The 24,008-nt window shown below is 41.8% G+C and overlaps 1 protein-coding gene across 1 annotated transcript in view; it reads right to left on the bottom strand.

Annotated features, from left to right (window-relative positions):
* Positions 1-15,013, bottom strand: part of LOC107267736 (probable G-protein coupled receptor Mth-like 1) — a 49,196-nt gene extending 34,183 nt beyond the window's left edge. The window contains exons 1-2 of the mRNA XM_015739763.2: positions 13,813-15,013; positions 11,664-11,899 (exon numbers count right to left, since the gene is read on the bottom strand). Coding sequence (XP_015595249.1) covers positions 11,664-11,899; positions 13,813-14,579 — 1,003 coding nt within the window. The 5' untranslated portion in view covers positions 14,580-15,013. The remainder of the gene's footprint in view (positions 1-11,663; positions 11,900-13,812) is intronic.
* Positions 15,014-24,008: the final 8,995 nt, after the last annotated feature.

Genomic DNA, 24,008 nt, shown 5'->3' with positions numbered 1-24,008 from the left:
ACGTACCATCCATGCACGGTGCAAAGGGACAAGAGAATCGCATAAATCAATGACAGAGCACGATAATATAGTCACAATAACGGGAAACAATGGCCGACCAATGGTACCCGAAGCGACGTCGCACAAAGCCGCAACTGCAGAAGAGCCCGATGGCATGAAGGGCGCCATTGTGCCCGCAGAGCGGAAGCGCGTGTTTCGATGGTTGCCGAAGCGAAACAAAGCACGCCGAAATATGACGATCGAAGAGAGTAAAAGTAAGGGAACTCGAAAGAGGAGCCGAGAGTAAAGAAAACGAGAGCAGACATAATAAAAGAAAAAAAGAAAAACAAAGAGAGAGAGAAAACCAAATAGAACGGCATTCAAAAATCACTGCCTGTAACAATAAAAATAATCCAACTCGCACAATGGCAACATTTCATCGTGAACATGAGCGAGAAACAGAAAAGATGATAAAACAAAGAAGCGATATTTTGACAGCACCCAAAGATACGGCCCGAAACAATGTACATCACGCGCTATCGCGCGAGTAGCACGGGAATCTGCCGACCATAAGATCCTCTCGTCTCTCTAATTATCCGCTATTACCGGCAAGGTCAGAACGTTTAAACGACTTACAATTAGAATTATTCCTAGATATCGTGCGCGCGCGAGGATAGCGGAAATTTTTGGCGATTCTCCAGAGTGCTCGGTTGATTGATTTTTTTTTGTTCATTCCCAATCCACTTCTTATTCAATTTGCAGAGCCATCGACCCCCTTTTGAATCCATTTCAATTATCGCGCGCTCGTTACTCCCCGTGAACGCAGACATGGACGAAATGTGGGTTAGGGAGGTTTGCCATAAAATTGAGCAATTATTTGAGCAAACACGCTCCGCAGTAGGTATCATATTCCGCTTAGTAACCAAGGTGAGACTGGCACGTAGGTAACGTGTGCACACACGATACTCGGAGTGTATTCAACTATGTAGGAACCTGGTTAGACACACGCGTATACAGCTATAGACGGTGTAAAGTGTGTTTGGAGTGCGAAGACAGTGGAACGCAAGTAGGTCCGAGCAGGAGGCACAAGAGGATTGGGAGTCGGTTGGGCAAGCAGCGGAAGAATTTTATTTCTGACGGTAGGTGCGCATCCAATTGGAAACCGTGGAAGGGTAAATAAACCGAGCAGCCCGGCAGGCACGAGTGGTAAAATTGAATTTTATCTCGATACACGGTAGGAATCGCCATTATGGAGTGGCGGGGATTTAATAAAAAATTCGAGTCAGGCCGAAAGCGTGGAAAGGGGTTGACTCTGGCTAGGCAGTCAATTTAAGGGCGGAGACGATAAGACGCGTCCCGGTGTTGCGAGTGGAATATCGAATTGAGTTTTCTTACTACCTAAATATATATATATATATATATATAGATCATTGTGAGAGTTCTTGGATTCGTAAGTTTCGCCAAGAAATATTGAGTGTATCGTAATTTGTTGTCCTTGAAAGATTCTCCAGCTATTCTTAGATTCTTAGAAATTGTATAATTCCGACCTGCTTATTGTCACGTGTGCATAGACGTGCTTCTGGTGTACTTAAGAATCTAGGCAACAAATGTTCGAGTAATGACCGTAAATTGCAGTGTGGGATCCTTTGACCCGAGAAAGTGGAAACGCGAAGCGTGGAATGATTATTCGAGCGTGTGTCGGGGCGAAGTAAAAAGAGAGAAATTACGGGAGGGTGAGCGGGAAGGTATTTTAGAAGAAATAGGAGGAAGTGAGGAATTCGAAGGTCACGCTATAAGAAATTATAAAACCCAACAGATGTACGTGAAGCGCAAAGGGTCTTCGACAGCTGTGGAATCGGTACCAGCCAACAATATGTATATATATATATATATATATATATAGTTATATACACATATTCAACGAACCGGTCCATTCTCTGGTAACGTTGAATCTCAAAAAGGACTTTTCTGAAACCATCTGCTAAAGGTGCTCATCATGTGGGTCTCAGATTCCCTGGTCCCTTTCTTTGCGTTTTCTTTTTTTTTCTTTTCTTTTTGAGTGCACCACGTGCTGGTCCTATTGATACACGCTTTTAAGGCAGAATATTCGCGTCCGTCATCTGTCAAGCGAGACTTCGGTATGTCGAGCACGTGCTTCGCCAAAGAATCAAAGAATGGTGGCCACAAAATTTTAGAATGTTACAAAGCAAAAATCCTTGACAGAATTGTTAACTGAACGTCAGACGCATACGACTCGCCTCGTTTAACTATACCGAAAGAATAACAAGTACCTATCTTGGCACAGGTAACCAACTGTTAAATGTTTAATTTTTAAATATTGACGTAAATATAATATCACGGAAAATGCTCAAATGCGCATTCGCTCATATTGACAGTGAGACGCCAAAGTCGCACGAGAATACACCAAGTGTATGAAAAATGCAAAATTATCTCCGGCACTACGTGACGTGTCTGGTCGAACGTTTCCAAAGTAAAAATTTAAAAAAAAAAACGAAAATCCTGAAAAAACTAATTATCCAAGACGACGACGCTCAACTAAGGTCGTACGCATTAAAATAATAGGGCAGTCACATTAAAATAATTACGAATCCAAGCACAAGGCATGGATTCAACGAAAAGTGCTTGAAGAAGTAACGAATAAAAAGAAGAGGCACGGAACGAAGAGTAGCAATTGGAGTGTCTGCCACATTTATCGCAGCATTCGCTTCGCCCTGTTCTCAATTTATCTAACAAGCCCGATTTCGACGTTTCCTGGATTTAAGTCACCGTAAACGAGTGTAAGCCACCATAGGGACCGCTACCTATTCCAATCCTTTTTATTTATATATAAAAGCATATCATTAACGTGCGGTAGAGATACACAGTATATATTTCCATATACAGTACACGCTGCTAATAGGCGTACACCTATGAAAAGGAATCACTTGACAAAGAAAGACCATGTAGGAATCACCGTATCAAATTGAGTCATTAGAATTTGTATTAAACCAATACAGGTTCTTACATAAGTTGCGTGTGCCTTACGACGCGTATACAGTTAACGTATCCAGTAATCGTAGATATACGATACCACAGACTTAGTAGGAATGCAGGGAATGTAAGGAATGAGAGGGTGAACAATACTGTAAATTTCTTAAAAACAAACATCACTAAAGCAGTCTCGTTGTACACAATGATTGAAAAAAATATATGAAAAAAAAAGTAACCTGTGCCAATAGAAGTCATCAATTCAAAAGACGTGCGTTTGTTGAAACGTGAACGCAAGAGAATACGCATCTATAGTACAGTCAGTTTCTTCATGCTCTACTTAGTCAGATTCTAAAGTAAGTCTACCTTCTCTACTATGAGTCTTTGTTACGCGGCCTAGTTATTCCGATTCTTCAGTGACCGTCGGAGGTCCGATAGTAACTTTATTACCGAGCTCAATAACGTCATAAAATGTTCCCACGAGAGGCACAAGATTCCTGAAATCGATATAGGCATCGGCCTAGGAGTCAAATTGGGTTAGGTTAGGTATAATTGTTGAAACGAAAAAGGAAAAAAGGTACGAGTACCTAAACCTTGAATATTCCCTAGAGAACAATCTAGGGATCTTTATTTGCTTACGAAGGTATGCAAATAGATACACGGCGCATTGCCTACGAATACGTGGCTCCAAGTAACTGTAAACAAAAATAGATTTTTAGCTAATCCACACTCGAGAGCGGACTTGGTCTGGGATCGGCTGGCAAAAATGCATTCCGTTCTTATCGGAGAGTGCGAAAATAAAGTCGCCACTTGAGCTAACCGAAATAACTTCATTCATTCCTGCGGGCCGTTCCCGTGCCAGGTATGTAAAGCGTTCCGGTACTCGAGTAGCTACTGCAGTACCGGCACCACTCGAGCGCTTAAATATCGTATAACGACTATTCTTTTTTTATTCTATTTCTTCTTGAAAACTTCCCACTCGATAGATATTCGTCGTATTGGAATTCGTGAGGCGACACGACAAATTTCTCGCACATAGAGACGGATGATCGTATTCGAGGAATAAGAATCGTCATTTCTTTTTATGTGGGTTGTTGCGTGGATGCCGATAAATATAAAAAAAAAAATATGAATCCTCGGTTTTATGAATGGAGGCCCTTGATCTTGTACGATTGAAAACGGCGCGAGAACGTCGTGACAGCTTTACTCGGAGGGGCGTGATACCCATTATTGCAAATAACGAAAGTCCAAACTTAATTATTTCTTAACAATTGAAACCAACCGAAATTTCTTGGCTCTGAGAGCTTCAACGCAATCATTCGGAGAGTAGGATTAAGCTAGGTCGCTTGTCGTAAACAATGGGCCGCGCCCTTTCTCGAACCTGTAAGAAGTATCTTATGGCGATCGCCATATGGTACGTAGGTAGGAAACCATGGGCTTCCTTCACCTGGCGCGTGCAAGTCTTTCGTATCGTGTAGTAAATGGCTGTACAGGGCGCATTCCACTCGTGTCGTAGTATGAATACCAAGTTATATCGTGAAGTAATGCGAGTACGTACTGATGGGAAAATAGTAATGACAGCATAGATCGTCGATTTGTAACGATAAGCGAGCATCGGGGTCGCACTGAAACTGCATGTCCCGTGAAATTCTGCTATGCGCAATATTGTTTTTCTTATATCGTTGTTTTCCTCGTATCAATGAAGAAGTCCAAATGGGCGAAAAGTTTTAATCCATGGTAACGTAAGCAATTATACGAATCTTTCTCTTCCTAAGGTACACTGTAAAGCGGGATATAAGGTAGACGGTAAAGTGTCTCAATTTGGAAAAATAGAGATCCTGAAGAAAAAAACTAGTCAGGCAAAAGTCTTTTCGATTGGATCGTTAAACTTTTACCTTCTTCCGTCTCGACCTGTAGTGCGTTACTATACTTGGAATCGAAGCAGCGTCTTAGAGGGTAAAAGAGTTCCGAAAAGTTTTCGCGAGTGAAATACACAAGATTTGGCAGGGGTGTGCTGCGGATGGTACGAGGAGACGAGAGAAGGAGAGTAAACGATAGTAATAGTAGCAAGGGTGGAACCCATAGGTATGCTGAAAAGAATGAAACAAAAAGCATGCGGCGGGGAGACACTTTTTGCCAAAATTGCCGTGGCAAAGTTTCGCAAGGATTCGAGACCGCGAGGGGTTTGCGGGTTTGCGGTGTCGCCGAGCGTGTCGCTGGAAAATACGTAAATAAAGACATCGCGCGGCTGCGGAAGAAAATGCAAAAGAAAATGTAAAATGCCGATGGAAAAGTGTGTAACCTTATAACTATATAGTGCATTCGCAGCGAGCCGAGTAAGGGAGGAAACCGCAGAGAGGAAAGCAGCACAAAGTTTCGTGCCACGGAAAAATCTCTTTGGCTGCTCGTTGCTATTCGATTTACCAAAATTAGTCAATTTTGCGAAAATCTTAAAGATGCAAAAATATGAAATGACAGTGGAATAAAATAAACACTGCACGGACATGGTTATTCGAACAATCGACGATACGAACTGATATTTAATGTATCCTGCTGAATTTTTCTCTTCCACGTTTATCTACCGTCGATTTCTGCGAAATGGAAAATATTTATCGTCAAATGTTGGCCGAGTGCTCTGCGGTCTGAAAATATTATCTCCCGCAATAAGCCAAAAAGGTCGTCGAGGTTGGATATGCAGGGACGTGTGTGCTATTTCGACGGCAATTAATTCGGCCCGATGGCAATCTGTTTTTCCAAGGGTGTACAATAAGCCCGCTTGAACGTTTTATAAATATTTTCACGCATCGCGCGTGGAGACAGCCATCTTGTCGAGGGTGCGAGAAAACAGTCGAGGGCGATGAAGGTAAACTGCGAAGGAATCATTACGCACTATACATATAAATATATATCATTACTTACAATGTATAGGAGGGTATACCTTTATTTTTTTGTTCACGTTTCACAAACGGATGTAGCGAATCTGGCAGTGAATAAATTTTTTCGCGTAATACACTTCATTTTTTCCAGGCAAAATATCAGTCTGCATTGAGTACACACAACCAGAACGAGATCAGAAGAGTAAACCTCACGAGGTGGAAACGGCCGTTCGTAGTCGAATCGAAAAGACTGAAATACCAGAAAAATAATTCTTACCGTGATAAAAATTTTTCCGTTCAGCAATTTCAATCTTCGTCTCTCTACAATACCTATAGTTATAAAAACGACATTCCCGCCATAGTAATAACTAACGAAGAAAGGTGTCAGTGGCTCTTGTCGCGCTTATAAAAAAATACCCCAGATAAAAAGCAAATACTGCGTGGTAGCCAGAATATTCCCAAGATTTGAAAATACTTGCTGAAAATCAACGCCAGAAAAGCACTAGGATTAACTATCCCCCCGAAGACGCAGTAGCTGGCTAGACGACAGTAAATCAAGTAAGCGAACCGTGTCGAGAGAGCACGACCATAGGGAGGAGGAATAGGAAGACATGTATTTCCGAAAGTAAAACCACGAGAAACGCCACTCTTACCATTACCACGCGTAGAGGCACCCTGCACGATACAAAAACTCCCCATCCGTGTCGTCATTATCATTACCAAGGGTTCGTCAAACAATCCGAACAAAACGTACACCGAGTCCATATTCCTGTCTCTGAATCCCCACCAGATTCTTTCAACCGGTCGAACGAGAATTCGACTGAAAGGATTTTTCGAGGAGAAGCGAAGAAAAGGAATAACCAGACATTTGTTCGAAACCGAGTAAAAAGAGATATCTATATAAGAAAAGAAAAGAAAATTAGTGGTACCCTACCAGAGGTTTAACGTTTAGAAGCGAAGAATGATAGCGAAGATGCGACTACAAAGGGATGGTGCGAGGAGCCTGCGGGCGCCGGACGAAGGGTTAGAGGGGTAAAAGAATAAGGATTGTTAGTCAGAGAGGGGAAATAGGAGGAAGAAGGGTGGTATGCGAACGCAATGAAAGAAAAGGGAAGGACAAGACAACGTGTTGGATATATAACAGGCCTGACGGAGGGTCAGGCTGGATATACAGATAGATATAGTAAGGATATGAAGGGAAGCCTGAAAGAAAGAGTCGACCGTACCGAGAATGGATGTCCTCAATTGTCTGGTACGCATTCGCCAGCACGTGGCGCCGTGTCGTTTCGTTGTTTTAACGTCGACGTTGTCTGGCCGAACTCCATCCAGGGCTCCGTGGGATTCCCTTCGGCCCGGCAATGGGTAAAATGGACGCATTCCAACGTGAAAGCTACGACCACCAGGTATAAGACTTAGTACGAATGTACCATAGGGTAGATATACCGTAGGCGTTGCTGGCGTGTTTGAGGAATGGGTGGTGCGGGTAGTGGTTTCGCAAAAAAAAGAAGGTGAACCTTTTCCGGTTGGATTCACCACGGTCCATCCCTGCGAGTCCTTACTATGGGATGCTGCTGGATGCTGCCCATGGAGCCCTTTGCGGTTAAGGGGTTTCCCATAACCGGAAGCTGGGTGATTAATTTTTTTTACGCAAAGAACAATCCCGCGAACGGGTCTACAGGGTGATTCAAGGAATTGGCAATTCTTCGTTATAAAACTGGAGCAAATTTTACTCGTCTAACTTTTTAGATCCCATTACCTTAACCGGTTTTTTTTTGTTTACAAGGGCAAAAAAGGTTCGTACCGTCACAAAAGCGTCCCTTGAGCTTTTCTCACCCTGAATGGAGTACGTTGGTACACACGGCCTATTGAGAGGCTCGGCTAAGTGAATTTTCGCAAGTTTCGCTAAGGGATGTTCTGCTCGTTGAGACGAGGTTATTTTTCCGAGTATAAGTGGCGCCCTCTTTCCTGACGTACTGCACGACGCTTTCTTTTCATTCGCTAATGAGATTACGTGAAAGCGAGTGAAGCTGGGGATAGGAGGACAAAATATCTGTCCCCTTGTGTCACTGTGTATTCTACCCTTAGCCAAGAAGTCAGCAGAAGCATCGCGAAAGGAGGGTGCGAGAACTAAGAGAGAAATTGATTGCCGGATTCCGATGGGGAAAGTCTGACGGAATGCTGGGAGCCATTTCCGAAATCCAGTCGTACGTCACCTCTGTCATTTCCACAACTCCCCGTATAGGCGCCCATGAAAACTTACATACGTCTTCGAGAGTTCCCGGCGGGAAAGGGTGAAATCGAATCGAGCGAATTTTAACGTCGACGTAAATAGTGGATGCGTCGGGACGCATGACATTAATCATATTTATAGCACGAACGGGCAAGTGTAATCGGCGCCCAGAGGACGAGGAGAGTTGCCAGGCCTGACGGCAAGAGACGCTAAGGGACCCCATGGCGCCATAAGTCTCTTTAGCGCCTCGACCATATACAGTCGCCTGTTCGCGACTTCTTTCATCGCTTCTTTGTCAGGGCCACATCACTCGACCCAACGTTCAATTGGTCAATTGTCTTACAATCTCTATATGGCAACTTTTTCAGAGTCACTTTGCACTGATAACTCTGAACAGGATATTACGAGAATTCTTATTAAAACAAAAAAATGCACACGTCCCACCTTATTCGATATGCTCAGAGTTATATGCAAAGTGTAAATCTCCATAGAAATGCATTTCCAATGTCAACGGCGGTAGGATTCCTTCTCCCGCTATCAAAAGCTTGCCCGTGCAATTCTTTCCCGATGTCAACCCTAATTTTCGAAAATCCGATCCGAGTTGTCAGGAGCACGCAGCATCTCTCCCAGGGGTGTCCGCTTTCACAATGAACGCTGCGCTCTATGGCAACGCAATATATCAGCGTGGCGCGACCCTCTGGTAGATTTCTTTTTTTTTTTCTCCTACGTATACCGACCCCCCCATTTTCGTAGTCGTATACAAAGCAGAAGCACGCTTCTCTTATTTCCGAAAATTCCCGACCTCTGAGTGCAAGCGATAAAAGCATCGCAAAGGAAATACAAAGCGAAAAATAAAAATTTGTAAACGATCAAATCAACTAGCCCAGAGCAGCTTTAGATTCTAGTCAGTATCCAAGTACCCGTGATGCCGCTAATTGTCCGATAAATAAAATCGATACGTTTGTACGACCAGTAACGAAGGTTAAAGAGACGGTCTTCCCCGATCATAGATACAAATTAAATTCTATTAAAGTTGCCGCTATTTGGACCCACGTGCTGACCAACTCGCAGTAACCAGCCAATAAGGCAGTAGAAATATTTTCCAAAGTACACTGAAACGCAATCGGCAACATTATGACTAGCGATTTTCAATTACACCAGTTGTTCTCACATTAAGTTCCATTATCCAAAAAGGAAGTTGGAACGAGTGTCGAAATAAGAATGGCGGAACAAATCGCTATTAATAACCTCCCAAGAGCGTAGACCCATATCATAGGGTCACGATAAGTCCCTGAAAGCTATCGGAACCCGTAGAGCAAAAAGTAGCCCAAAACAAGAAAGAAGCTAATCTCACATACAGAATATTAAATCAACCTATTCTTCAATAACAAACGCCCAATAAGTACACGAGTTTAGGATTTCATTATTCTCAGCTTTCACAACTGGGATTCCCCGGCATACTTGGATACACCATACAGACTTTTCAAGGAGTTACAGCAGTTGTTTATTATAAAGGGCTCATTGTTAATGGGTGGCCCCCTACACCAGCACACAATATCCCACTGCGTACGTGGAACGCGCATACAGTCAGGTCGAGGGGCCTTATCAAAATCTACGATTACAGCAGAGTCAAACCAGAGTCAACTCGAGTAAGTTCTTATCCCATTTTAAAATAACATATTGATATTAGTTTCCTGGTATAATTAGATATTTATAAAAACGGCTGACAGAACAAGCTTATGACACTGGGATATCGCTATAAGGGCGATACTATTTAATCAGGGATGAAGCGCGACACCCGCCCCTATTACTGGTCGCCCACGTCACCACTATATTTTTCGACAATCATAACACCCGTCAAGCTGGCAATTCCTTGCAAACAGTAGCGAATCGTCGGAGTCGATCCAAAGAATAACTTTGCAAGCTGCAAGAAGTAATCCCATGGAGTACAAACTGAGAGTTACGTATGTTTTTATGATGGGGAGAAGAAAAAAGAAGTCAAATGGGGCTCCTCGACTTGTGTCTTTCTAAGGGCACTCAGTAGACACATGATGGCCATTAGTTCAGCGTGTAATAGCAAGCAGCGAGATATTTCTTTATTCCGTAGAAAATCGCCATTAAAATTCTTTAATCGCGATAACGTCCATTATTCGTATTACCGCGATTAAGATGATAAAAAATAAAAATGAGAATTTGACTGGTCGCGGATTCACTGTAATAAAATGAAGCGTGAAGTAGGCGAAAAGAAGAAAGAAATTTGCACTCGAAAATCCAACCGCCGTAACGGAATCCACGAAGTCGGTGCAATTTAAATTTTAATGCGACGATATGATTTTATGCTAAATGTACAGTTTGACTTTATTATGCAACGTAGTCAGTAATGAGATACGTACACAGTGCGTCTATGCGAAACGTTGTATTCACGGAAATTGGGTACTGAATAGAATATGTATACATAGCAAAAGCTGTGAATGGCAATGATACCAATGAATAAGGTATACTATGAAGAGACCTGTATAATTTTTTGGTGTCGTTCAAATGCACAATATATATGTATACAGATATACATATATAGAAGCAGATGAGACGCGTGCTGAAATTAATTGGGTATCGACTCGATTGCCCGGTAATTGCCAGTTAGATATTATCATCGCTATCTGTCCATTGGCGCGTAGTAATTGCACCACCGGCATGTCCAGAAACCGGTAGAAATTGCAGTCGGGCCGCCGGCGGAAGGAAAAAAAATATTACAAGAATCAACGAAAGAATGCTCGTTACGTCCGTCAATGAGCCATAAGTGATATTCAATGAGAATCAATCACTGTAAGAGCAAAAGTGTCTATCGATTATTGTACGGGAGAATCCAAGGAGGATAATATTTCCTGAAGTAAAATGTAGGTCGAGCCGTGAAGTTCCGTTCCACTTTCTCCTTTCTCGGGTCTTTTCGGTGAACGAAAGGTCGCCGACCTTTACACGGCGCAGGCAAGTACAAGCTGAAACTCGGGGTCATTGTTTTTCTTTTAACTCATTTGAACGCCATACCACCAGTGACACGAACCCTCGAAGATCCCACACGTCAACAAAGCGTCGTGAAATATAGTCACATTCAACGCATTGTGTAACACGTATACCGATAATTTCTTCGGCAGTGGAAGAACCGCTGGTAACCATAGCCCACAACGTTTGGCTAATCGATGATCGTCACGGCGCGGAACGAGCTTCGCCAGGGATTACGTCGATTATCCGAATAATTAGCTCGAAAGTCCCTGTCGGAATTATCCCGGCTCATCCTAGTTTGAGTCCGACCGTATATCGCTTGGTGGTTACGGTTCGAAAGTTTCGTGGCTTTCGCCAATGGTATGAAATTCTATACAGTGCTATTCAGGAGGATTGTACCAATTGGTGATTTTATCATGAAAATCAAACGAACGGGTTGGCCCTTTAGTCGATGCGATATTTTTGTGTAACCCTGTATATTATATCCAGGTTTAGTACCTTTGACTCGCATATATAAACTCTACATATAAAAGTGTGTCTGTACGTGCCCGCGCATATACGAAAGAACACAAATGAATTTATCATGGACTTACCTAATGCTTTACAACTTGGTCCTTTGATCGAACCACTGGCTAACTGAATTATCGCCATGACAAGATCACCCAGCATCAGACACGCGATGTGATGAGTTTGGCAGCGCCAGTGCAATACGTGATGAGATGCTGGTAGGAGCCATCCAGTTCCCAAGGTCGCTGCCAGGAAGATCACGCTGATGATGAAGGCGAGCGGGTACAAGGTGAACCTGATGTCTGCCTTCTGGACCACCGATCTGCGACATATCGAAATTCATGTTACGTTACTGGACCATCTCTAAACTATAGTGGAGAGTCTGTATTGCTTGGTAGTTTGCCAAGCAAGTATACCGAAGAAAATAGATGGGATTCTAGGTTTTCCGTATAGTTACTCTGGATATCTAAGCAGAGAGCGGAAGAAGGCTTGATACGTTAGACAGTTTCTGTATACTGGGTATACATAGATTAATGGACACGGCAGAGCGTAAAGCCTGATTTCCAACCCTCTGCGTTTACGTGCGAGTCTTTTGAATTTTCCTGGGTTACACAGATTTATGGGAAATTACATTGTGGAGAATGGATACAGTACACGGTCGGATGCAATTATTAATTGGAAAAAAAAAGCGAACAAATAGTAGGTGTATTCGCGAAATTTAATGGCACTGCATGTGCACTGTATTCCTACTGTAATATTGAAAAGTGTGGGACAAACAACAACCCCTTGTAGCAGAATGAAATACATGCTCCGATTCGCCCGGAAAATGGATGATTTAGGGATACGATAATAACGTAAATATCCGGTTGGTAATATCGCATGCATACAATTCATTTTCTGAATTACGGATCCACGTACCGGTCAGCAATGTTCAAATTGAAATCGAAGGGACTACAATGACTGAGTGCGACAATGACCTGGGCCGTCTTTGAAGATGGGATCGAGAGAAAGTTTGAAGGAGAAAGTATTGGTATGGATGTTAATGAAATACTCCACTTTCATTCATACCACGCGACATTTACGTCAGTCGTTCATTCTGCGCTGTTCTAAAAATACACTTGGTCACTTGGACACTGCACGGAGATCTGTTTAAATGGTCCAGCACGAACCGGTTGCCATATGGGTTATTCGGTACTGAAAGGTCGCAGGGAATTATTTTATAAGGAAATAACGATTGACGCCTTACGATAAATAAAGGCCAGGACAGAAATTTCCAAGGGGACTAAAGTGGGTCGTCCGCATCGAGGTGGGCCCGCGAGAGTCTGACGGAAGATTAAGCATCGTGAAAAAAAGGGAAGAAACGAAAGGGGTAGAAAGAGTAGAAGAAAATATCATGAGTCTCACCACATTGAGATTCACTTTCGTCCATGGCACCGAAACCAATACGACTCAGGCCCATAATGACCGTGGTATTAATATTCCTGCATATTTCTCGTCTACCTTCAACTGAATTTCTCCCCTTGCCGATTTTACGATCGACTCTCGTAAGAGTGGCTGGTAATAAAAACGGTTGAAAATCGACATAAGGAACACGGCGCCCGGTACCCTTTGGTAATATAATACGGACGCCATTGGACGCTCGGTGCAAGAAAAGGACATTAAAAGCATAATAAGGAAACAGTTATAGAAATAATACTGGCATCGCTTTAATTGTTATTATGTCGCATGCGCAAGCAATAGGAGCAACGGGGTGTCCTGTATTTTCTTCAGGATTTAATTGCACCTTATTTCGGTACCCCCGTTAGTACCAGGACACCGCCGAAGGTGCACGAGGATGGCCGAGGGAGCCGAAGTCGTTAGGTTGCAGAATATAACCTCGTAAAAGGTGGCGATAACGATGACTCTGGGGTTTACTTGTAAAGCACTGTGGGTATCCCTTGCCGCTTATTCTATGGCGATCAGAAACTCGAGCCCTTTTGTCCCCTTTTTATTTATTTTTTCTTAACCGTTACTTCGGTTCCCTTCGTGAATCATCGGCAGCCTTATAGCCCGAAGCGTGACTCGAAACGAATCACGATTCTCGAACGACGTAAGAATCGGTTCAAAGCCTTGAAGCCTCAAAACCTTGAAACCTTTCTTCTCTGATAAATAGATATCTACATATATCACACTGCTAATATGCTAAGCTGTACGACATACTGTGATCAAAACAATTTTATAAAGACATTGTTTTACCTCTGTGGATTGTGTTCGGAGCAGGCAAAGACTTTGGCAATTTTTGTCTCCATGATTCTTTCGATACAGAATTGTCCAGTTGGCAATTGGATGCCATCGACCTCCAAACCTCCGTTGGGAAGTAACACGGCGTCTTCGACCTTCCCGACAATGTCGTACTTGTCGGAATTTGGACATGGTGGAAAACCAGGTACGATATCCACCATCGACGCATTTGATAGCAATGGCGGCGCGTCTGGATCGTCGTTTAACAGAGCGCATATTCTCTCGTTTTCTTCAAAAATTGCATTTTTCCCGCAGCAGCGATGTACCTGAGGCTTCTTAGTTGCCGCCGCGTGGTTCTCCGTTCTTTTTGCACAGACGAGGAGAGCTTTAGAATCCGCACAGTATTCACCGGCTTTCACGCTTTCGTTGGATTCGACGCTGAGGAGTGCGTGACCCTCTTCTGTTAGGAAAAAAGGGTTCGGTGCGTCGGGTACGAAGGTGAGGACAGTATTGTCGGGACATCTTGGTTTCGTATCTTCGATTACTTCCCATTCATTTGGTATGCTGGGTAGAAGCTTTTGATGCCTTCGGGAATAAATCAGTGGTAACCAAGGACCTTGTGACATGACACATTTTGCTACTATTCCAGGTTCATCCGATTCTCTCAACTCCTGATCGTCACGGCAGCACTTTAAAACTCTTACTTTTGTTTTGGTATTATTCGGCTCGGATAGTACTAGCGCGAGCACTGTCAATAATACTAAACCAATGGTCAATTTCATCTTGATAAAAATAAAGAATCCCAAGTTAATCTCAGGAATCAAAGTCACTTCTAATACTCAGACACAATACATAACTAGACCTAAAATTGTTCTGTATAAGCAATTGTTTATTCGTAAGTTCACTTAAAAAGCACCACAAGAACACTTTTTGTCCTTCTGAATGTATCTTTCTTCCACTTAGTGTTTCTTATCAGTCTGTCAAAAACACAAGAGATTCCGCTTTCCCGCAAAAGTTTGTTTGAAAACAATTGCAAACTAGCCTAGAGTGCCAGGATGATCTAAAACTATTCACGATGTCGCCTATTGTTAGACGGGACCTTAGTGCAGTAAAAGGTACCGAAAAGAACTTTATACTGCTTAAAGTTTCAGGTATAAACCGGCTTCGAGTTAGAATAAATACAGGAGCGAAAATCGGTATATCCAACTCGTTCGAACGTTTCAGAGTCACTGGTCCAACCTGACCATGCCGTTCGGCAGCGTGGTTCGGAGTTGCGCGCGCAACATATCCCCACTACACGTGCTGTTCCTTCCTGAGCTCGCTCCCATAAATTCAACGTATTCACGCTTCCCGACCATACGCCGGAAAAGAAACGGTACCGCACGCACGGGAAGTGACAAAAAGTTCTGCGAAAATTGTCACATGAAATTCTGTCCTGGTACCGTTCGCAGAGAACGATGCAATTAAATGTGCTTGTGTGAATGGGTTTCGTTCTTTTGAAAGTCCAACCGCTTCCATCATTATCATTTCTTTCGACGACTGTACCGTACGCATAATGTACTTTTATTCTCAAGAAATAAATATAAAATTTAAGAACTCAAACCGAAGTCAGAGACGTGTATATACGTACGTATAATACAGATTGCGGAAGCGACGATGAACTGAAGAGTTCCGCGACGAAATTCTGAGAACGTCGGACATATCGTATTCTCAAGGAACTGCGAAGAGAAATATACAAGCGGCTAGTAACTTGCGTCAATTGCTATTGACAGAAAAAACAGTCTTGATTTATCGCTCGCACGAGCATCAAGAAGCGCGTATTGAAAACTCTGCGCAAGAAATCTTGATAAAAATGTCGGATAAAAAGCAATTGAACGCATGCTATAGTAAAACGTTTGATCTCAGCTCATTGTGCTATACTTTACGTCATACAACTGACAGTCTTCCAAGAACATTTTTTCTCCTCCCGTCCGGAACCGACCCTAAAAGAAGAGGTACACTTTTCTAACTCGACCGGAAATGCTTTAAAAGTTTGCCCGACTGGCGCCGCGACGACGGCTCCAATTAAACTTTTTCAACATTTTGGCGTCGGTTAAAATTGAAAATTTATGTTTCCAACATTTCTCACCGTAGAGCCGTCACGTTGCGCCAATTGGTACGCACGATTTTAATTAAGAAGCCTATCGCGATTTCATTCTCATTAACAAGGATCCTCCGCGGAATCCTCCTGCATTTACTCATTCGCACGAAATTTCCACACTTCGATGAACTGTCTACTCACCTCTTGTATTCCACCCTATACACCCTGCCAATCCTACCCAGACAAGCGGGTAGATAAAATCGGTATCACGTGGGCTCCATTTAGGGGCACGCACATGTCGGGCATCAGTGCGCATGCGCACGCTATTACCATTTTGGCCAGAGGCATGCCTGATCACGTTTTAACCAGACTCAATTCATGTCCCATCATCCTTCGTGTCAGATTAAATAATACGCGCCTTTAATTCATACATCTGCAAGATAAAGATAGCGGATGCATCTTAATTCTCATTGAAAATTCAAACCTTTGGCTAACAATGAATATTTTGTTTGTCAGTTCAAAGGAGGTTCGTTTAAGTACACGCCACGGACTGTGTTCCATGAGATAGATTGATCTGATAAGAACTATCATTACCATAAGCCACCATTGCATGATGATCTTGCCACAGATTTCACCGTGATTATTTTAAACTGTAAATCACTGTCGTCAAGCTGTCGTCCAAATTCTATTCACTGAAAACGTGTTAATTTCCCGAGTCGCCGATAGGATTCGCATGATCGGCAACAGTGTCGCCTCTATCGAGATTTATTGAAAATCGAGATTGAACTGTATGCTTCTATCTCACCCTGTGCTCTCGTCTCGTGGAAATTTATCGTCATTTTTCATCGGTGTCCGTACCAACGTGTTCACTAGACTCCTTATCTTATCCGTCATTTACGTAAAACACAGTTTGACGATCGTTCGCCTTGTTCAATTATTGGAACCAAAGATATCTGTTTGGACTCTCGACGAAGCACGTGGTGTCATGCATAGAACAAAAAAGAAATTTATAAAGCAAATAAGACAAGCGCGATACGATGATTAAATATAGTACCAAGACAAGTTATCATAATGAAATTTTAATAATTCACACATTGTTAATAGCAATCAATTATCAGTCTACTATTAATGAATTATGATATTAGAAATGAAAAATTGATAGTATATTGTAGATTTTAAAATAGAAAAAGCAAGCCGTTTAATTGAAGAGAATTTAATTTTAAAAATTAAAAAGCTTTTTAAGGTCTAAGGGAAGGAGCAAGAGTATTACAAGGATAAAGAAAAAAGTATAAAAAAGACTGTAATGCAAGTATAAAATAAGAAGAGTTGGAGACACTTTGCAATTAATGGAATTAAGCGCAGGACTGCGTGAACGGCCTGAGGGTTGATTGAGGATAATTAAAACAAGCTTCGTTAAGGAGGCCGCGATAGCTTCGAGAACATGTAACGGGACCCTAAGATGACTTTTACTAATTTACCGTTAAACAAGCGAATTTCCCTCTTCTGTGTATACATATGTATATATATGTACACGCAGCATTGTACACTGTACTATACAGCTGTGCACATATAATACGGCCACAGAACGCACCAAGAAATTACAAATTTCCGCATTAAATGTCCCCAACGGAGTCATCCCATAAATTTTCCAAAGGCCGTGAAACCATTCTTGAATTAAAGGGCACTAAAGACTTTACAGAACTTGATTCTTCTCACTTTTAACACCCATCCTCGTTGACGGAATCCTCCACCTATTTCCCCATTACAACATAAACAGTTGAAAATAAACGAATAGAAGCACTCTGTCTGACGTTACTTTCGTCAACCGCAACGTTACGACCGTAGTCGTAATTTAGAATCAGATTAACGGGACTCTTGAACGTTATAAACAATAAGAAGATGGCCCCTATAAACAGAACACATTCAGAAAAAACTACACTCTGCTATTTCACATAGCAAATAGATATAGCATATATAGAACATTTTGAAATTTCAAATAATAAATTTCGATATAAAATCAAGGATTTTTAATATGTTCAAATGAATGAAGATTAATCATTTTTATTTTTCTTCTTTCTTTATTAATTTTTTATTTCTTTTATTAACTCTCAATAGTCTCAATAGAAGTCTCTTATATGAACCATGTAAAACGATCAATTAATAATCCGTCCCGTACCTATAATTCTTACCCGGTCTACTAGATAGTATAGGTTGTAATGTACCCATGTAATTCACATAGGTATATATGCATGTCATGACATCGATTATATCCGTTACATAAATGCGAACGGGATTAGTGTTTTTTATTGACGATCATCTTTCATCCTTTTTCAGTGTGAAAACTTCAATCGTAATGGCCCATAAAGGACGACTGTAAACTTCATAACGGAACATTAAACACGATATCGGTGCACCGGTGCAACCGATATCCGAGAACATTTTTACGGTATTGCAGTTGCATCCCAGAACTCTATTGCCATCGCTGTTTATATGTCTCTATATAAATTTGTCTATCTCATTCTTTTGCCGTATCTTTCTTTTTACCTCAATTCTAATCCCAGCACCATTTAACTTTATTTTTATCATCTTGGAAATTCGCACGAATAAAACTTATCCTCCGTACAATTCACACGCCACTGTATATATCTCGTGTAAACACATACATCTCTGTAAATATAATCCAAAAAAAGATAATTCGTACCAAAAATTGTTTCCAATCTCACAACTTCAAGATATCCCACACGTGTACCCACCCTCCCAACATATACCGCACCCCACCTCCACGTTCCCAGAAATTGATCTATAGTATCTGCCTCAGAGTGAATGCATTTAAGTTCGTGACGAAAGGTCGATTTTATGAAAGAGTGCACTTTATAAACTCAATTTTGAACTATCACCCAGATAAGGGCTCTTCCCTACTACGTTAACTGTATGAGTGCACCAGTCTCTCCCTATCGCAGATAGCCCACTAATATAACGCCACCCTTATACCAAATCGACTTTCCCTCTCTGTCAATCTTCCGCTACCGTCCCAACTCATCCTCGTCACTTTGATATCGATGAGGGTAATTTAAGCGAACATTGTTGGCGAAGAAGATTGATGCGTTAGGTGCGTGCACGTTTCAAACGCTGAGAACAGTGTCTCCCTATTGGACAAGGCTAGAATACTATCCTTCCTCTTTCATGCTACCATTCGCATATCATCCTGCTATCCCCATTTATCGCGTCTTGTCTCTCTCTCTTCCTCTCCCCTAATGATGAATTGCATTTTGACCCCCCCCCCCGTCCTTCACAGCATGTCGCGATCTCTGGGCCGAATACATGCATCGACAAAATGCATTTATACCCATAAAAAATACTCATGACGATTGCACTGTACTTTACGGTTTTGCAATTCTCCGTTATAAACAAATTTGCCATTATACTTAAATTTATTATTAAATCTATATACAATGCTTCGAAGATACTCTAAGGACAAATAAAAGGAGAACTTTCGTTATCGAACTGCCATTAACGCCTGTTAGTCATTAACTGTCTTAATATCGTTGATTAACTGTTTGATCGTGGACTGGATCATTGTAGTGGAATGCAAACAGCTGATGTATACGAGAATAATACGAGGACTCACATTGACAAGAATGTTTCAGTGGGTTTACACTTATCATTTCGCTTATCTGAAAGACTTTGCGTATAAGATTAGTATTCGAGGGATGAATGTATATTCCAAATCACGCGGTAGCCTGTGCTATGTGTCATTGTACAAAGGACCAGCGGGAGTTCATGTGTTATTAAGTGGCCTCGAAAATTCATGGAACGATAAATGATTAAGGTATGCACGGTATAAGGGTGCATAAGATCTCGAATTGCATACGTGAGTAACATCGATAATAGGCATTGTTATCGAGTAGCTTTATTAGAAATTCATCTTGGTCTGCTTGTGTTACGTAAAAACATAATGATACGTGAGAACATAGTATTTTCATCGGTGCGATACGGCGGCACAGTGATCAGAGGATTCTGCTTTAGTGAATGAGGAATGTGCGAAAGGTCTAAGCACAAGGCCTTGCTTTGACGTTTGTCCTTGGATCTTAAGCCGCTGTTCGTATTCCTATACCTGACCTACGACAATGGGAATGCTTCGGTACTCGGTGCGACGCCATTTTTCACACATCCTCGCTATCCTCTTTGATTTCACTTTTCACGATGCTCACCAGCCCTCGGGTGCACCAGCAGTCACATACGCATTCGCGTGTGGATGCTAACCAGACTGCAGTTGCTATTGCAGAACGACAGCTGTGACCCTAAACCGGTGCTTTGGTGATGGATGATTTCACGTACACGTATGCTCATGGGTGTTAAATGCGCTTAGGGTGGTCACCCTGATGTTGTGAAAAGTACAGGGTGTACTGTACGTAATGGTACAGTCTTGCTATTATGATTGGTCCAAGTTCGTCTGGAGGTTTTTTGCTCTTTGATTTTAAAACTCAATATTCTTGATATCGAGGTGTAGGGTAGGCTCGTAGGGGAAGTGACGTCGTTGCTGGTACGGTGAGATAAGGGATGTGGATTATTTTCAATGTAGGATCAGCGTTATATTACCTAGTCGAATATTTCAAGATTATGGATTATTTTTTGGTACGGATATATTGCTTGTACTAGTATGGGGCTTCTGTTTGTGCTTAGGGCAGTTAAACTTTTGGGTTTTATCCTGGGATTATTTTTTCCTTCGTTCTTGCAGATTCTCAGGGTGGTCCCTCATGCTGGATAAAGGTGGGAATTGATACTGAATGAAATATCGAATTCGATGTGACATCCAAAATCTCCCTGTAAGATCAATGCGATTTTGATGGCGGATAAGGGTAGGTTCCTCTAGTCAGCGTTTCCCCATACATAACCTATGAGGATTTAGTAAAACGATCGTTTAATGGATGGTGCGTAACGCATGGAACACTATAAGTTCGGTGTTTCGCGAAGCGTTTAATTATTTTTATGTAAATGTCGTAAGCAGTCGTCAGGGATTAGTCGTGCAATTCCAAGCGATGAGCGATGAAGCCAATTCATAGGGGGGTAGCAGCAAACGCCAGCAGAGGGGTAAAGCAGACACGTAGCGGGCGCATAATGTTTCGAATATGCGAGTCTCGCGCGGGGGAGTTGTCGAGACCCCATGGGGTAGTTTATCCCCAGTTATAACCGAGGTCCCGGAACTAGAAAGCCCCGAATTCAGGCCCGTGCCATGTTTCGATTCTACGGAGGGTTGTTCTGCAGCGTTATCGGGCGAGAAACCAGGGGATGTTTCGCAGTTGATTGCAATTTTTACTACCCGAACAAAAACGAACAACAACCCCCTTACATCACCTTCCTGACACCGTGACTAATCATCAACTCCCAATCTTACCTTCTAACTATTCAAAGCCATCTAAAATAAACTACCCCGTGCGATACAAGTGCCACCCCATTTTTTCATGCAGTATATATATGTATACTGTATATACATCTATAGTACTTCCTGAAAACCGATACCCTAAAGTGTACACATTATAAATGACGGTAAGAATATATCCCGTAGGTATACACGTAACCTTAGATGATAATGCTGTAGGCACGTGGGGCCCAAAGAGCTGGCCCTAAACCGGGGCCTTCCTTCAGTTTGTATCAGGTACACGCGTCCAGACGATCGATAAGGCCGTGTAGGAAGTGTATAGGCTTTTTCATAAGGGGCAAGCTTCCCTATCGGGAGTTGACGTAAGATAAATACAGACGGCCAATGACACCGAACGATGCCACAAGCATCGAATGGATGGAAGTACGTTGTGGCTTTTCGAACGTCTGTTTGTTTAAGATGGCGCGACGGAGACGATATTGCGTCGATCGAGAGGCGAAGCAGGCTTTTTATTCACATAGCGCCATATGTAACTGGGACGGACGATACTCTTTTTGAGATTGGGATCGGATTAGTTTTGCTCACTGTTATATCACTTGTGAATCTTCTGTTATATCACTTTTAGAGAAATATTGAATTCAACATATAGCATATAAGCTGTAGGATAAATATAGCATACCAATATAGCATACACTATAGGTACTGAAAACTCTATAGTATATACATAGTGTCCTCAATTTAAATTATCCAACAATCATTGAGTAACGTACGTGGTATCTAAAATTCGAAACATTTTAACAATTTCCTGGTAAACTTCTTCTTATTTGAGTTTTATGATAAAGCTGAAGATTACTTACCGAGTACGATTACCAAATCCTTGTCGAATCGTTCGACGGAGACAGGATTACGTTACTTAAACCTTTTTACCTTTATCAGACATTTTTTTCTTATTCTATCATAACCATTACCTAAAACCTGTACTAACGTAAAATGGTTACGTAAATATTTAAGAAGTTTTATCTTAAAGTTCTGTACGAGTATGGCTCAGTAAAGATCAGTCAAAAATGGAGGATCCATTAGCAAGGTGACAAAGTACCATTAGGATCTTTCCTTTTTTTCTCTTATTAATGACTAATGAAACTTTCAAAAAATCACACTAATACCAACAGTCTATACAGATCACGCGTATACTAGATCCACTCACGTGACACGATACAAGCATTACGCCCGGCAGGTAATGGAGTACCTTATCTTGGCTGGTACACCGGTTTCACCAGAGTCATGGACCACCATAGAAATTATCATGGCGTTCCTCACGTGTGTATCAGGATCCCCCGAGCGTGGCTATTGGCACCAACGAGCCACTTATTCTTGAGGAATCTTAATTTACCAAGAAGTTAATTCCTTGGGAGAAAAGTTCTTGTAGCGAGAATCGTGCGAGGTCAAGATGATGAAGAATCATGATTTTATATATCCTCCTGCTCTACAGTAGGTATAGAATAATATTTGATAAAGCTAAATCGTCCCATTAAATCGAACATCTTGGTCCTGGTACCTATTATGCACCTTGGCTATATATTTATAACGTTTCTGGGTTTCTTACAGCGGGACTTTAGCCTGGCACAAAAAAATGGAGACGAGCTCGAGTCGTCCATTCAAAGGTAAAATCGGAACCTCTGAAAGGGTTTCCGGTGGCATTCAAGGGCTTCAAGCTTGGTTCCGAAGAAAGCGAGAATTACGGTTGAATGGCGACGCCGACGTCGCGCGTATGCTCGTTTACGGACGCGGATTAAATTCTAAGAGATTGTAGAAGGTGGCCATTGGGTGGGACAATAAAAAAGGTAACAGGAAACAGATAGCACTGTGGTATCTCAGAGAAATTCAATAGTATTTAAATCGTCATGAAATATAGTAAAAAATATAGTTTTCATTATACATATATTATATATCCTGAATACACTATTTGCCGTTATATTATTGTATACATCCCGTATAAATTAATAGTATATTTTACATATACGTTAAGTATACGGTCTGTATGTTTTATACGCCTAATATTTTCTTTAATATTCTACCTATACATGACCTTTTCATAGGGGTAATATAATCATTACACGATCAGGTACATACAATAACGATGATTACTTATTCAAAATTAAATTTAACGCAAGCTGTAAATTTTTCTTATAAATAACAGCAGCCTTGTATGTTTTATATATACGTGACTATTTACATAATCGTAAATAATGAATTATAGAACGAATAATGGTCGTATGAAATAGACAAAGAAAAATGTCCATCATTCTCATCCTGGACTTACGTAAATCCTCAATTACTCTGCGTATACGTAAAGGACGGAATGCAGCTGGAAAGGAGCCGCCGCGTTAAAGAGAACTCGATATCCTTGAAATGACGGACGGACGTTATGTACCGGTGCGTCATTATAACCGTTACGACAATTATTTTTGCAAAGGCATCCGATACGGTCCTCTGAACAAGTACCCTGGCTGCTGTGCTTCCATAATTCACGTTATATGATATATCGTGCACTCAAAGATCGGCAAGATCAAAGGGAACCTATACCCATCTGTGCAGTATTCGGCCATGTAGCTCGCTGACAATCTCGAATCGAGCTTTTCCGAAATGGGGAAAACTTTCTAATTGAGTTTCCGGTGATGCAGTAGTCAGTCTTCCGGAGCAGCATCTTCGTGGATGCTTTCCGATACGTCAGAGGACACCATCCCGCCCCCC

Source organism: Cephus cinctus, unplaced genomic scaffold, assembly GCF_000341935.2.
Source record: "Cephus cinctus unplaced genomic scaffold, Ccin1 Ccin1_scaffold0029, whole genome shotgun sequence".
NCBI lineage: Eukaryota > Metazoa > Arthropoda > Insecta > Hymenoptera > Cephidae > Cephus > Cephus cinctus.
The sequence above is the reverse complement of the archived record's forward strand: the minus strand, read 5'-3'. Positions and strand labels throughout refer to the sequence as shown.